The sequence below is a fragment of the Lissotriton helveticus genome, chromosome 1_1 (assembly GCF_964261635.1).
Source record: "Lissotriton helveticus chromosome 1_1, aLisHel1.1, whole genome shotgun sequence".
Lineage (NCBI taxonomy): Eukaryota > Metazoa > Chordata > Amphibia > Caudata > Salamandridae > Lissotriton > Lissotriton helveticus.
This window is the reverse complement of record NC_136057.1, coordinates 885,352,543-885,367,359: the sequence shown is the minus strand read 5'-3', so window position 1 is coordinate 885,367,359 and position 14,817 is coordinate 885,352,543. Positions and strand designations below refer to the sequence as shown.

Here is a 14,817-nt window from a genome sequence, read left to right as displayed (position 1 = left end):
GATAGGGTTATGGTTTGACCAACCTGAAAAGTAGTCACCACCTTCAATAAGATGGATGCATGTGTCCAGAGAATCAACATGTCCGGACAGAAGACAGTATAAGAAGGTCTCACAGAGAGGGCCTGAATTTTGCGCACCCTCCGGGTCGTTGTTATAGCCACTAAGAAAACAGACTTAGGCGTAAGCAATCTTAGTGGACAGCTATGCATGGGTTCAAACAGGAAACACATGAGGATGGTCAAGACCAAATTCAAGTCCCACTAGGGCATGAGGAAAGATAAGGGGGGCAGGGGGGACAACAAATGTTGAAGCCCTTTAGGAAAACATATCACCACTAGAGAATTAAACAAGGAAGGCAGGTCAGGCAACCGCAGAAAAGCCAAAATAGCCAACAGATGACCCTTAACTGTGCACAAAGCAAGACCATGCAGGGCCACAGATAACACAAACCCTAAGACACTTTGTCATGAAGTGGGTCAGTTGCACACCAGGCCAAAAACTTGTCCCAATGGCAGGCGTATAAAATTTTGACACAGGGATGCCTGGCTGACAAGATAACGTCCACGACCTCAGGAAGGAGGTGAAAAGCGCTCAACTGTCGCCAGTCAATCTCCAAGCATAGAGGTGGATTAAGTGCAGGTTCGGAACTCTGCCCTGCTGTTGTGACAAGAGGTCCTCCCGAACGGGTAGCATGAGAAGAGGACAGATGCTCAAGCTCAGGAGTTTGAGATACCAAACTCTCCTGGCCCAGTTCAGAGCTACTAGGATGATTTGGGCCCAGTCAAATCAAATTCAAAATCAAATGCTTTTATTTTTTCAGTTAATTAAAACCATTACAATATTACAAATTAAAACAAACCTATTAATTATCATTAGCATAAAATTAATCAGTCGATACTAATAATAGCTCACTAGGTACATACATTACTATGTTAACTTTATACACCCAAGTTCCTCTTGGGATCAATTGCTAAGCTGGACCAAGACAAAGGTTGCTAAAACACCACGTCTAGGCTCCGCTCCCAAGGGTCCGATAGTAATAAAATCTGGTTAAATACCATTTTATATAGGTTAAAAAAACAAGGGGTTCCAGTCAGTGCTAATGCGAAAAATGTGACAGATTTGCAATTTAGCGACGGATCACCTAGGTTAAAGTACGGTACTAGGGCTTCCCTGCAAGATCTGGGTCCAGTCTTTCTTGGTCTTCTTCAGAACTCGAGGTTCGAGTGGTATCAGTAGAAATGCATTCAAGAGACCTAAGTTCCACTCTACACAGAACGCGTATCCATTTGAGAGCCGCTTGGGAACCCCCACCATGCAGACGCGCTGACATTGCGTGTTCTTAGCAGTGGCGAAAAGATCAAGTCAAGGTTCTTCCTATTTGCGGAAGAGACCTTGTGCCACCCCCAGATGTAACCATAATTCGTAATCTGCTAGGCAACAGAGACTGAGTATGTCCGTTCTGGTGGGCAAAGAACCCACCAGGAAAATCCCCTGGTGCTGCAGTCATGTCCAGAGGCACAGGACCTTTTGGCACAGGCCTCGCCCCCCCTGCCCCCCCTGCCCCCGGCTTGTTGCAGTACCACATGGAGGTGCATTTGTCTGTGAATACCTGAACCAGACTCCCCTGAAAAGAGGGCAGGGAGGCTTTCAAAGCCAAGCGTATGACTCATAACTCAAACAGGTTGGTGTGGAGCTGAGTCACCTCTACCACATGTCCACCCCAGCCCAGAAGTGAAGCATTGGTCATCACTGTCAGCTCTGGGTAAAATAAGGAGTTAGGTCTGCCACTGACCCAAAAGCTGTCCTATAGCCACCATTCTAAATCCGCTGCAGTCTCCTCCAAAATCTGAACACATGCGGAGAGGACCCCTTGATGTTGCTGCCACAGGGACTTCAGATCCCACTGCAAATTCTGCATAAGCCATTGTGCATGCTTCACCTGAAGGATGCAGAGGGCCATCTGCCTGAGCAACCTCAGCATCAATCTCACTGAAATCCAGGATAAGGCTGAAATAACAGGATCATAGCCCAAATGTCCTGGAGTCTCTGTTCTGGAGAATAGGCATGAAACTGCACCGTGCCCATAATGGGTCAGATGAAAGGGAGCCTCTGTGAAGGAGTCAGGTGGGACTTCTGCATGTTTATAGTGAACCCGATGATGTGAGAAGGTTTGCCTTAGTCTACAGGTGGGTGAAGACAATCTGGAGCAAGTTAGCCTTTAGCAGTCAAGTCAAGTCAGAGGAACTTATTAAGCGCACAAATCAACTGAAAGGTCTCATGGCGCTTGCGAAGACTCCCTATAGGCCAGGAATCAGATCTGAACAACATTATTAATGGTCGAATAACCAGCTTTTTAGTTCTCTTTGAAAAAGCTTGTGATCAGTGATGGAATGAAGATGAGACAGGAGCTTAGTCAGTCGCAGACATAGGGGAAGACTGGGACCCCGATGATGAGTTATCTAACAAATTGCAATTGCTTCCTTTCCTGTGGATGGTGTACCACCAGCTGAGAGTAGTGCACGACTGTCCCCTTTAATCAGATGGGATACTTATTTGTTTAAGAGCTGGAACCACAGCCATCCCTTTTGTGAACACTTGAGGGACGCCGATACGGTCAAACAGGAGAACAGTGACCTGGAAATGCTCCTGTGCCACGTCCTATAATTCTAACGCTAATATCCAGTCTCCAGGATTGAGGGCAGACAAGACCTGGGCCAAGGGGAGCATCTTGAATTTGTCCTTCCTCAGGAAGGCATTGGGAGGGCGAAGATCTACAACAGGAAGTATCCATCCACCCTTTTTCGGCACTAGGAAGCATAAGGAATACCAACGAATAACTACTTCTGGCATCTGACGCTCTCCATGGCTCCTTTGGCCAAAAGAACCTACACTTCATGTTGGAAAAGGGGCAGGCAGTCCTTCATCAGCTGTGCTGGAGGAGATGGCAATGGCGGCAATGTTTCCAGGAATGGGAGGGCATAACCCAGCCAAACGATCTCCACTACCCACTCGTCTGAGGTGATATTCTGCCATCTTGGAAAGAAGTGGTGGAGTCTGCTGCTGACAGGATAGCTGTGAGTCAGGAAGAGGATTGGTGGGTTCGGGAGAAGGTGGAGCAGTGGAGTTGGCCATGTCTTTCTCCTGTTGTCAGCATGAACTGTAGCGTCCTCCGTCCTGTGAAGTCTTTGTTCACAGCTGCAACAAGAATCAGAAGCCTGTTGGATTTCTGATAGCAACATTGGAACCAACTGCTAAAACCACAAAAGGACAAAACTGCACAGGTGGTGGGAAAAGAGCAGAGGGTAATCAGAGGGAGCTTGCTATAGCTCTGCTGTCCTTGAGGTGCTCCATAGCCAAATCCACTTTATCCCAGAAGAGGCGGGACCCTTCTTAGAGCATGTCCATATCTGCGGATTGGACATCCCTCCAGTGAAGAGCATCCAAGCATGTCGTCAGATTGAAACACTGGTAGCAGTAGCTTGACCCAAGAAGTCTGTAGTACCAAGGCCACAGTGAATAAAAATCTTTGCCGCAAAGCAGACATCGTGCATGGCCTAGGAAAAGATAGCACAAGCTTCCGTAGATATAGAGATAGGAAGGACTTGGGCCACCGAGTCCTACAGAGCAAGGGAGAATCTGATGAACAAAGAGGCAGCATTCACATCGTGCAGGGCAAGACTAGTGGATGAGAAAACCCTGAGTCCAGAAGTGTCATGGCATTTGGATTCCCTAACCGGCAGGGCAGAATGGAATACAGTGAGATTAACTTTGCTTCATGAAGCCTGCGCTACCATACTCTCCAGGAAAAGATGTTGGGTAAGAAAGTCCTTATCCCCCGGTGCAGGACAGTGATGGCAGGCAATTTGGTGGCTGACCAGGGCACCTGTGCAATGTTCAGTCCAGGTATCCAAAAAGGTATCAGTCAAAACCTCATTAAAAGGCAGATAGACTATGTCCTCAGTCAACTAATTAGTTTTGAACTTCTGTGTAGGAAGTTAGAGGTCAAGAATGTCAGTGGCTCTATGGACCATCATAGCAAACAATGCAATTACTTTGGTGGCCTGGAACATGAGTCAGCACCAAGATAGAGTTCAAAAACGTCCCCACCCTGCAACTTCAACAGATGAAGGGCCTTGCGGCATCGGGCGACAAATAGCTTCACCTCCTGCACCCGGATAGCTTTCAGATGCATCTCGGTGCACACACCGCAGGTCGCAGAGTCATGAGACGCCCCAAAGCACCACAGACAGACCAAGTGGGAAGCAGTGACAGACATTTATCTGTGACATTTTACAGAAGGCTTAAACCCTGTCAACCTTTTGGGGGATACGTGCACTGCACATTGCAGTAGGATTTGTGAAAAGAAAACCTCAAAACTTTGAAGAAAAAACAGTCTGAGACCCCAGGGGAGCTCCGGATCTGTAGGCGCAGAAAAGAAGGAACTGATCTCAGTGCGCAATGATGGTGCCTATGTAGGTGCCACTTCCTGGGGTCACGGAGTACTGCTTTAGAGTTTTTCCGGATCCATACGAATGCATGGGGAATATTCTAAAGAGTGGAACCTGCGGTTAGAACTTTTTGTGAGAAGGAATCACCAAGATTTCTGGGGTTTTCTTAATGCTTTCTATGAAATTCATCTACTCAGCCCTATAAGGGTCTTCTGGAGATTGAGAATTCACATCTGAAGAGGTACCGACCAAAATGCAGTTAGCAAGCAGGATGGCATGTTCTCATGAGCGAGTAACTTACTTCTGTAACTGTCAGCATCATCCTTAGGCTTATGAAGCATTGGGAAACGTAAAGCATTAGAGTCAAACAGGCCATGCACACTTTAAAACTTGTTTGACCTAAACATCTGCAGGTAAGTAAATTTGGCCTCTCACTTTTACGCTGACACCGAGACGGAAATGGCACAGGTAATAATGAAGACAGCGTCACCTACAGCACCTTAGTTGGCATTCATGATGGAAGTCAGAAAGCAAAGATATCTGTTAACTTGAGAATTGGGGTCACACCGACTTCAAAGGAACAATGGAAGAGGACAGATCCCAAGCAGAAATTCCTCCCTCACATTTTGTGTGTTTGATGTAGCGCCCAAAGAGGCCAAGAGTATGTCCAGACGTGGGTCCCTTGCTCACTGTGCCAGTGGAACCAACCTACACCAGAGTAACGAGCACCAATTAGAGTGAAACTGGTTTTAGTCTGCTTGTGTTCTGGTTCAGAGAGGACCAGGCTTGGCAGTTTTGACTTGAGTCCCCCTCTGGGAGCAGAATTAAATCTGATTTGCACATGAATGGGTCTAATATGAGGTGGCATGGTGGGCAAAAGAATATTTTGGATTGAATGCTATCAGAGCAATTGTCATTGGTAGACAAATTGCAAACATTCATCTCATCACCTTTTGTGTGTTTTTCCCCATACTGAAATCACTAGCATTGACCTGGAATTGGCCAAAGCAGATAGACACACCTTGGCAGCTCTCAAGGGCACAATACAAGGCAAAGTCTCAAAGACAGCCAAAACAGCTTTCTGAAAAGCCTGAATATGACTCTGGAGACATTTCCTGTAAACCCAGCTTTGGTTCAGAAGAAGAGTAGTCTTTGAGGCTCTTACGCTTTTCATGAGATGGGAAATGGTGCTCCTTTTTATGTTTCTTTTTGCTTTTGAAGGGGGCAGCTCCCGAAATGCATCAAACGGAGAGGAGACCAAGAATGTAACTTTTCTTTGGAGAAGCGTTTATTTACTCTGCTTCCCTCTCTCTGATGACCTTGGGGTGTGCACAAGCATACAACTACTATGATGAGTCAGTGTATGCCTTTCCAAGGTGCCACAGACAATTAGTGTGTGAGTGCATTGCATACAACCACTATGATGAGTCAGTGTATGCCTTTCCAAGGTGCCACAGACAATTAGTGTGTGAGTGCATTTTGGACATATGTTTCTTACAAGTCTAGCAACGCCCTGAAGAAAAGGGGCTTGTAGGACATAATCAAAAAATGCGAGAAAACTCTACAAAACCCAATAAACAAAACCAAAGAAATCAAATTAAATCACCAGGCCTGAGGCTCGTTATATTCCTAGCTTGTGGCTCCGTTTTGCCACATAATTTAGTGACATCTTTCTTTTTTTGGGAGGAAGGGGGGGTTTATATAGCACAAACTCAACCCAAAGGTATCAGAGCACTTTACATGAGTACCAGTTGTGTTACAAGCAAACACATTAATTTGTGTTAGGAACGTGGAGATTAAGTGATTTGCCCAGAATCACAGGATGTTGAACATCCCCACCAAGACTCAGACCCAGTTTCCGAGCTTTAAGTTCGACCACTCTAGCTGTTAGGCCACATTCTCTCCCCCATACAATCTATACAAAGAATGTTTTTCCACATCCAGAGAGAGCAGGAATCCATTAGAACGGTTTCACAATAATAATGGTAAAAAAAGGTACAACCAGAGATATAGAATATTTTTATTATCAGTGAAGTTAATTGTCCAGTATGAATGGAGGCAGACCCGCATGGGTTATTGCTGAAATGTGTGGTTATAGTAAGACCTATGTGTTTAGAGTTCTGTGCATGAGATCCTGACATGTGGTCTGGTCATTTCCCAGCAAATGTGACATGTATGTGACAGCTAGGCCACACTTCGTACAGTGAGCAGCACTGTGACACACTTTCTGAAGTGATTGTGCCTGACGTGAGTGTTTGACGACTAAGTATAGGTTGGATCCCTGTTATTCCATGTTAAAAAAGTTTAATGAACACATGGATATCCAATAAACACGAATACTTCGAGGACCTAATCAAAGCATACAAACACATCATTTGCATAACATGTATTGCAAATAATTTCGCCGTAGAGGAGTCTGAGAACATTGGAGTTACCGTACCTGTAAAAGAAGAGGACTGAGAATGTATGGATCCTTTGTTAAGCATAGCCATTATCTGACCTACAAACTCCTTTGGAATAAAAGTGGCATAAGGCAGTATCTCTGTGCTTATCAGCTGTACCACCTATAAGAGATAAAAGCATTTTGTTAAAATATGACATCAGTGCATCCCACTTAACACCAGGTTCCTTATCAAATGTATGATATGTTTTAAATTAATTCACAATAATCAGACAAAATGTGAAGGAAAATTAGAATGTACTAAATACAATAGTTAGCTTGTTGTTTCAACCTTCAGCAGAACCTAATTTCTTCAAACACCTTGTTGTGATTTGGAGGACATCAAAACTTAAGACTATAACTTAAAATTATTTTTCCAAGACCATTTTTCACAGTCATGCATGAACCTTGAACACCGTTGCGTCTATAGAAAACAAAATTATCACATGTCACACATGCAAGTCTATTTCCTCATAAATGATCAAACATATCCTAAACATAGGTAGAAAATGAGACAGAAGATATTGGACAGTGCCCAGCCGACAAGTGTACTACCTTTTGGAGTATGACAAATGACTAACTTGTAAATTTGTATCTTTACTTTTATAATTTTTATATTGATTTTTGACCCAGTAAATCAGTCTGTACTACTTTGTGAATCTACCCATAAAACTGAACCCCCTACTATTTAAGGAGCTTAATGGAATTCTTAGTTCTTAGATTTAGACGAACAGGAGATGCAGGGTTGCTTTACAATAGGTGAAACGTCCACCAAAGGAGGGACACCTGGGTCTACCATATTTCAACTTTTACTACTGCGCTGCACAATTACAGTGGATGGCTAAGTGGTGCACCCTAACTAAAGCACCACAGACAGATGTTTCTGACTAAATTCCCCACCGAAGAACTAGAAAGAAAACAGATCAACCCTGGGACATACAGGGGAGAACAATGTGGTATTCTCATAGTGGCTCAGCACTACTGAAGACGGTGCATCAAAAGGGGGCAAGTGAAAACCTCCTTCACTTCTACATTCCCAGTAGTGGGTCTCATGGGTTTGAAGGCCACAGAATGGGTTGCCAGACTCAAACTTCGGGAGGAAGTAGAGATTCAGAAAGTGGGAAGAACTACATGCAAAAGGAAGGATATCAGACTTTATAGACGTGACCCAGACTGATGATAGCCCAAGGGGATGTTTCCTAACCTATCCCAAAATTGTTGACACACTCAAACTCAAAACAGCCTTGAAGACATTTTCGTTGCTAGAACAAATACTGACAATGCACAAAGACCTGGGTCTTATAACTACCACATACAGGGTGTTAGAAAAAGAGACTGGCACATACCTGTTACGTCTTAGGGAAAAAATGGTCACAAGAACTCAGTAGAGCTCTGGAGGCCATTGACAGGTCTCTCATACCCTCCTTTACCCTAAGGGTATCTAGAGATGCCAAATACAACCTGCTGGAATTTAATGTCCTTCATTGGAATTACTTAGCCCCTAGTAAATTACAGATAATGTATAACTTGTCCTCAACAGTGTTCCATATGTGGGACGGATGTTGCTGCCATACTTAACATGCTATAAATTTGCGATGGAATTAAAGAATACAGGAAAGAAATAATGAATACCTTAGGAAAAGTCACTCTCACTCGCTGATCCAATTTACGTAACCCTGAATGTGAGTTGCTAGGACTAATGACCAGTCCTAATAAAGATATTACAACCAGATTCCAGGTCCTTGTGTTACCAACAGCAAAAGGATGCCTGGTCATGCAACTGAAGGCTATAAGGCACCAACATTCTACCAACGGCAAGCTGAAGTAATAATGTGGAAAAAACACGACACAGAACCTCTACACACGTACAGAAAATGGGTATCGTAGTTCGCAAGAGAGCGCAGGCATGGTATGATACTCTAATAGAGTTGAGAAAAAACAGGGAAGAAGAAGAGCACAGTCTGCTGCAATCAGAAGATGAGGGAACAACTCTGTGGATATAAGACCAGGGGCCTGCATGACCATGCCGCAAGTTCTTCCCTCTCAGATTGTTCCCTGTAATACCTCCCTGTCGCTTGCTACCCAACTACATGGGGCCCAGACAGTAAACAGAATTCCACCACACATTGTCATATGCTCTTGAATCAGCGCCTTACGTCGAATACAAGATTCATGGGGTTGCTTTGTTAAATTACCAATTCTATTAGTTTATATTTGTTTTTCAAATTATTATTCGTTAAATTAGTATGCTGATTGGATCCGTATAAAATAAATGCAGTGAATGTATTACAATCCTGCAAATTGGAATTCATAGACAATCAAATAAGCCCGAGACAACAAAAGAAACGTTAAGAATCTAACTCATTACATATGCATTGACACTGCACAGAAGAAAGCCAACTGAAACCGATGACGTAACACCTCAGCCAATATCAAAAAGGACAAGGACAAACACAAACTGAAAACCAAAAGTTGTAACTGAATAGAAAAAATATCCAAAGCCCATATAACATAAACATAAATGCCGATAAATAATATAAAGATTTTTTATAAACTTATAACATCATATCCAGCATTATGTTTGTTGTGCATTTATGTTACGCGTCCAGCCAAGTCAGCTCACCTGTCAGATGAAGTGATAGCCATATAGTTTCCTGTATTTTTTATTCCAACTTCAACCTGTAATGTCAGCTGCAACTATTGTTACTTTCTATTGCAGTTCCGACCAAGCTTATGCACTAAGCTATTGCAGGTTAAAGAAGAAAGCTGTACAAAGCATCCTTCTTTCATCCAAAAACATCTTCTGTGGCTGTTTATTTCTGGTATAGTTCCATTACAAGTCTGCTTGAAAACTTCATGAAAAACCTAGGTTTGGTTTTGCACAAAGAACATATCTTTTGTGACCGTTCAATGTGGTGCAGAGAATAATGTCATCCCTGTTGGGCTGGTTGTTTCATACAAGATATACATCTTCTTAATTCTTGCTTGCTCTTCTAATAGCAAGCAAGCAATTTCAAATCTCTCATTTAAATCTTTAAATTGTAGATTGCTAAGTGTCCTCATCTAGTAGGCTTCCCCATCAAGTAGTGTTCTTCTAACATGTCTTTCCAGACGGTCTACTGTTTAGTATACCTGGAATTTAGGGTGGCTAATTTTATAACACACCTTTTGCATTTTCATTCACATATTGCTCTTATGCTTTTACATGGATGGTTCGTTCATTGTTTGCCCTACATGCCTATCCACAGGGACATTGTAATACATACACTTTGGTCCCGTAGTTCTAGATGGCATAACATTTCTTTTTGCTACTATAAGGATAGATAACATCCTATTATGAACTGTTGCGGGAATGTTGCCATTTTGTTTTTTGACTAAGATGCTTTGCACATTGCTCAGATTTGATGGAGACTTGGTTATTATGTCTTTAATATTAGCAGAAGGTTGTTAAGTAAACAATGCAAAGATGTTTCTTCAATATGCCTCTGAGACAAGGTTACATTTGAAGCATGATCCAATGCCCGAGCAGAACATTCTGCATGCTTACACTTTGTGAATTGTATTTCGAAGTAAAAGCAAACTTTATTTTCTTCTTCTTCATTTTATTGGATATATAGTCTTCCCTGGTTGTACTAAAATTCTGGGCTTTGCGCTCTCAAAATATGTCATTCCCATGTCCTTTTTAGTAACATTCATCTTCATGTATGTATGTTCAATTGTGAAATAAGAAAATGGGTTTTTAAAGGCAGATTATTAAAACGGTTAAATTCTCTTAATTTGTTCTTTCAGTGAGTTTCCCAGACAGGTTAGTCACAATCCATTTATTCTGTGTGGTGATTTGCACAAGAAATGGAATACATTATTGATTTTGGGGGCCCTTGACAGGTGAATTCTCCTATGCAGCAAAAAAATAAAATTAAAAGGAATCTGGCTGAATTACAAGTATGCAGTACGCAAGGACCTTAAGGAAGCCTTAAAGATGGGCTTAGATTTAAGAATTGTTAGAGAGCTCAAAACAGATCTACAGTCAGAACGGTGACACCTTGGTTTCAGCTATAGAATTAGGGTAACAAGCAATATGAAATCAATAAATAAACAGAAATAAAAATAAATAAATAACATAGGCAGCTTTCTGGAAAAAACTAAAGACCTCCAGTAGTAAATAATATTCTTTTGAATTTCTTAGGAAAATTTTCGCATTCAGTCCAGGAAGCTAACCATATGCCTACAAAACTGTTAGAGATTCCCCCTTTAAAGGGGAGGACAAGTTACTTACTTTCGGTAATGCCTAATCTGGCATAATCCAGCCGCAGATTCCTTACCTTAGAATTTCAGGCTGGACCCGGAATTCTTTTGCATGAGCAATACCATTGCAGTCCGGTAGGTGGTGTTGGTCAGCTCCATGTGACGTCATCCACACCAGAAGTGACGGCCACATCACCTATGTAGCCGCCACTTTGGCATGCTGACGTCAGTTACTTTTCACTACTTTCCAAGCCAAGAGTACAGAGTCATAAAATGCACTGAGAGTGGTATATTTTTTACAACTAGGGCCCTGAAGGGGATCAACCATTAACCTAAAAACCTGTCCGCAGTGCAGGGATGACGAGTTGGTTAGTAAGGAATCTGAGGCTAGATTATATCTCTACCAGATAAGGCGCTTCCGCAGGTAAGTAACTTGCCCATCTGATAGAGACATCTAGCCATAGATTCCTTACCTTAGAATAGATACCCAAGCAATACTACCCTGGAGTATAGACCAAGAAGTCCAACAGGACAGAGCAGCCAAAAAGGCCATCCCTGCAGACTTGACTACCCAGGCAGTGGTGCTTTGTGAACGTGTGCATTGACAACCACATTGATGCAATGCCAAATGTCGAGGACTTGAACACCACATTGCATCCCTGTGGTCTCAGGATTAGCTCTGGTGGAATGAGCTCTTAAGCTTTAAGGAGGCTGTTTCTTGGCCAAAGCATAGAAATTTTAATGCAGAGGACGACCCATCACAAAATAATCCTCTTCTGCACCGCATGACCTTTCTTTGATCCTACGTAACCCACGAAGACTTGGTCGTCCACTCGAAACTCTTTAGTGTGGTCAAAATAGAACGAAAACGCTCTTTTTGGGTCCAGACAGGGGAGTCACTCCTCCTTTCTACAGGGGTGCGAAGGAGCATAGAACGGAGTCAAGGTGGCTAATTGCCCCATGTGGAACGGTGTTAGCACTTTAGGTAAGGAAGAGGCCCTAGTGCGAAGCACCAACTTATCAGGGAGGATAGTCAGGTAAGGAGGCTTGGATGAGAGCATGCAAATCACTCACCCTCCTGGCCGAAGTTATTTCCACTAAAAAGGCTGTTTTGATGGAAAGCAGCTGGAGGGGGGCAGCTATGCAGAGGTTCGAACAGAGTGCACATCAGGAAGCTGAGAACCGAATTAAGGTTCCACTGAGGCATGATGAATAGGGAAGGTGGGAACATATGTACAAGAGAAATCTGTTCACAATAGGCGATTTAAATAAAGAGGGTTAGTCCGGCAGCCTCAAGAAGGCAGACAAGTCCGAAAGGTACCCTGTAAGAGTGCCCAGAGTGAAGCCTTGCTGGGCAAGGTTCAAAATAAAGAGAAGGACTTGAGAGAGAGAAGCAGAAAGATAGTCAATAGACCTGTCTGTACAATATTTAACACATTTCTGCCATCGGCGGCATACACAGTCTTGGTAGAGAGACACCTGGCTGTCAAAATCACATCACAGACTTCAGGAGGAAGGTTAAATGCTGCCAATTGCCACCGCTTAATCTCCACGCAGGAAGGCATAGAGTTGATAGATTGGGGTGGAACCCTCACCTGATGCTACGACAGAAGTTCCTCCCAAAGGGGCAGCCTGATCGGAGAATCGATGCTAAGCTGGAGAAGCTTGGGAGACCAGACTCTCCGGGCCCAGTACAGAGCCACAAGAAAGATTTGGGCCTGGTCGCTCCTTATCTTCTTAGCTCTTAGTACTTGGGACAGGAGTGGTATTGGTAGAAAGGCATACAGAAGGCCAGAGCTCCACTTGAGACGAAAAGCATTGTAAAGCAAGTGACGCCTTGGAAACTTCAATAAAGAAAACAAGGGTACCCCTTTAATAAAACCTGGGGTTAACGTATTTATGAAAGAAACAAAGGTTTTCTGTGGCCTGAATAGGTCCTAAGAGAGATAGCTTAACTTATGAATTAATCATGGGAGCAAAGCCTTTTGCAAGATACCATATTAGAAAAATACTTTATTTCTGTAATTTAACTAGCTATTTCATGTTACAGGTGCTCACAATTGTGACAAAGTGCTCATAGTGACTGAGTGGTGAATAATTAAAAAACAAAATATTTACAAAATGTCACACACAAGGTTATTCCCTACAAAAAATATATATACAGTGGAACAGGGAGATTTCCTTGGGTATGTCGACGCCAGACATGGAATCCAAGAAACCGCATAGTTGGGGCAAGCAAGTTTTTTTTTCCTCCTTTAGCCTTGCATTACGGTCGATGAACAAAGCATGCTTATTGGACCGTTACGCCAACTCTTTGAGGGAAACGGTTGCCCAGGTGCTGCTTCAGGTCTCGGAGGCGTCCTGGGCCATTCTCTCCCAAGCGATATCAGGTGGGAAAGATGTGGCAAAGTTCACTATTCGTTGTGGGCTTGACACCACAGACATCGAGGGTGGCCGTTCAACGCCTTGCAAGGCTCGGAAATTCTGACTTTTCTGGGTATTTTCAGGCATTCCTTATAGACTTGCCCTTTGATGGCCCCTGTCTCTTTGGAGACCAGGCAGTCATGGCTCTGGAGCGTTTTAAGGACTCGCAGGCTACTGCTGAGGCCTTGGAACTCCTGTTCCCCCGTCTGCGTTTTGCCCCTTTCATGGCCATGGAAGGGACTTTCGACCGTGCCAGCCATATCCCACCCACAAGACCGCATTAGCTCAGCAACCTTTACACGGTCCTGAGTGCCTCTCCTTTCGACCCTTTTCAGTGCCAATGCCCGGGGCACCAGCGGTACCATGTGCTAGGGACATAGAATGGATACGGAAGTTGTTCTCGGACAACACCACAGCCATGTGGTACTGCAACAAACAGGGCTGGGTGCGAGTTCCTGCTTCTCTGGGAACAGGTGGAGCAGCAAGGCATATCTCAGGAGGTTCAACACCTGGCTTGTTCTCTGAACGACACAGCGGATGAACTCAGCTGTCGATGCCTAGTGGATCATAAATGGCGTCCTCATCCAGAGGTGGCACAAGATCTCTTTCAGAAGGTGGAAAAGCCTTGGGTTAGATCTGTTCGCCTCCGCTGAGAATACACATTGTTAGTAATTGTCAGCAATTTAGCATGCTGAAGTTTCCAAGGCATTTATGAAAGAAACAAAGGTTTTCTGTGGCCTGAATAGGTCCTAAGAGAGATAGCTTAACTTATGAATTAATCATGGGAGCAAAGCCTTTTGCAAGATACCATATTAGAAAAATACTTTATTTCTGTAATTTAACTAGCTATTTCATGTTACAGGTGCTCACAATTGTGACAAAGTGCTCATAGTGACTGAGTGGTGAATAATTAAAAAACAAAATATTTACAAAATGTCACACACAAGGTTATTCCCTACAAAAAATATATATACAGTGGAACAGGGAGATTTCCTTGGGTATGTCGACGGCGTTTCGATCTAGATAACTTTAGATCATCATCAGGACGTGAGCTTCCCTGAAAACATTAATAAAATAAATTTTAGTCCTCGGGTCTTGCACAGAATTTTTTTAGGAGACAAAATACTAATTTATTTTAGTGCTCCCAGTATCTTGTCATGCATGCACATTTATATAGTATTTTTAGAAAAGGCAACCGTGTTTTTGACACATTATTTAAAAGAAGACAAAATTATTTGTCCGATGGCGCTTAATTAG

General features: G+C 43.2%; 1 protein-coding gene across 2 annotated transcripts in view; it reads right to left on the bottom strand.

Moving 5' to 3' along the window:
- The window catches only part of MON2 (MON2 regulator of endosome-to-Golgi trafficking), a 1,009,595-nt gene that overhangs the window by 102,121 nt on the left and 892,657 nt on the right, over window positions 1–14,817 (bottom strand). For both annotated transcript variants that reach the window (XM_078675668.1, XM_078675659.1), the window contains one exon: window positions 6,892–7,015. In XM_078675668.1, the coding sequence (XP_078531794.1) occupies window positions 6,892–7,015 (124 nt within the window). The remainder of the gene's footprint in view (window positions 1–6,891; window positions 7,016–14,817) is intronic.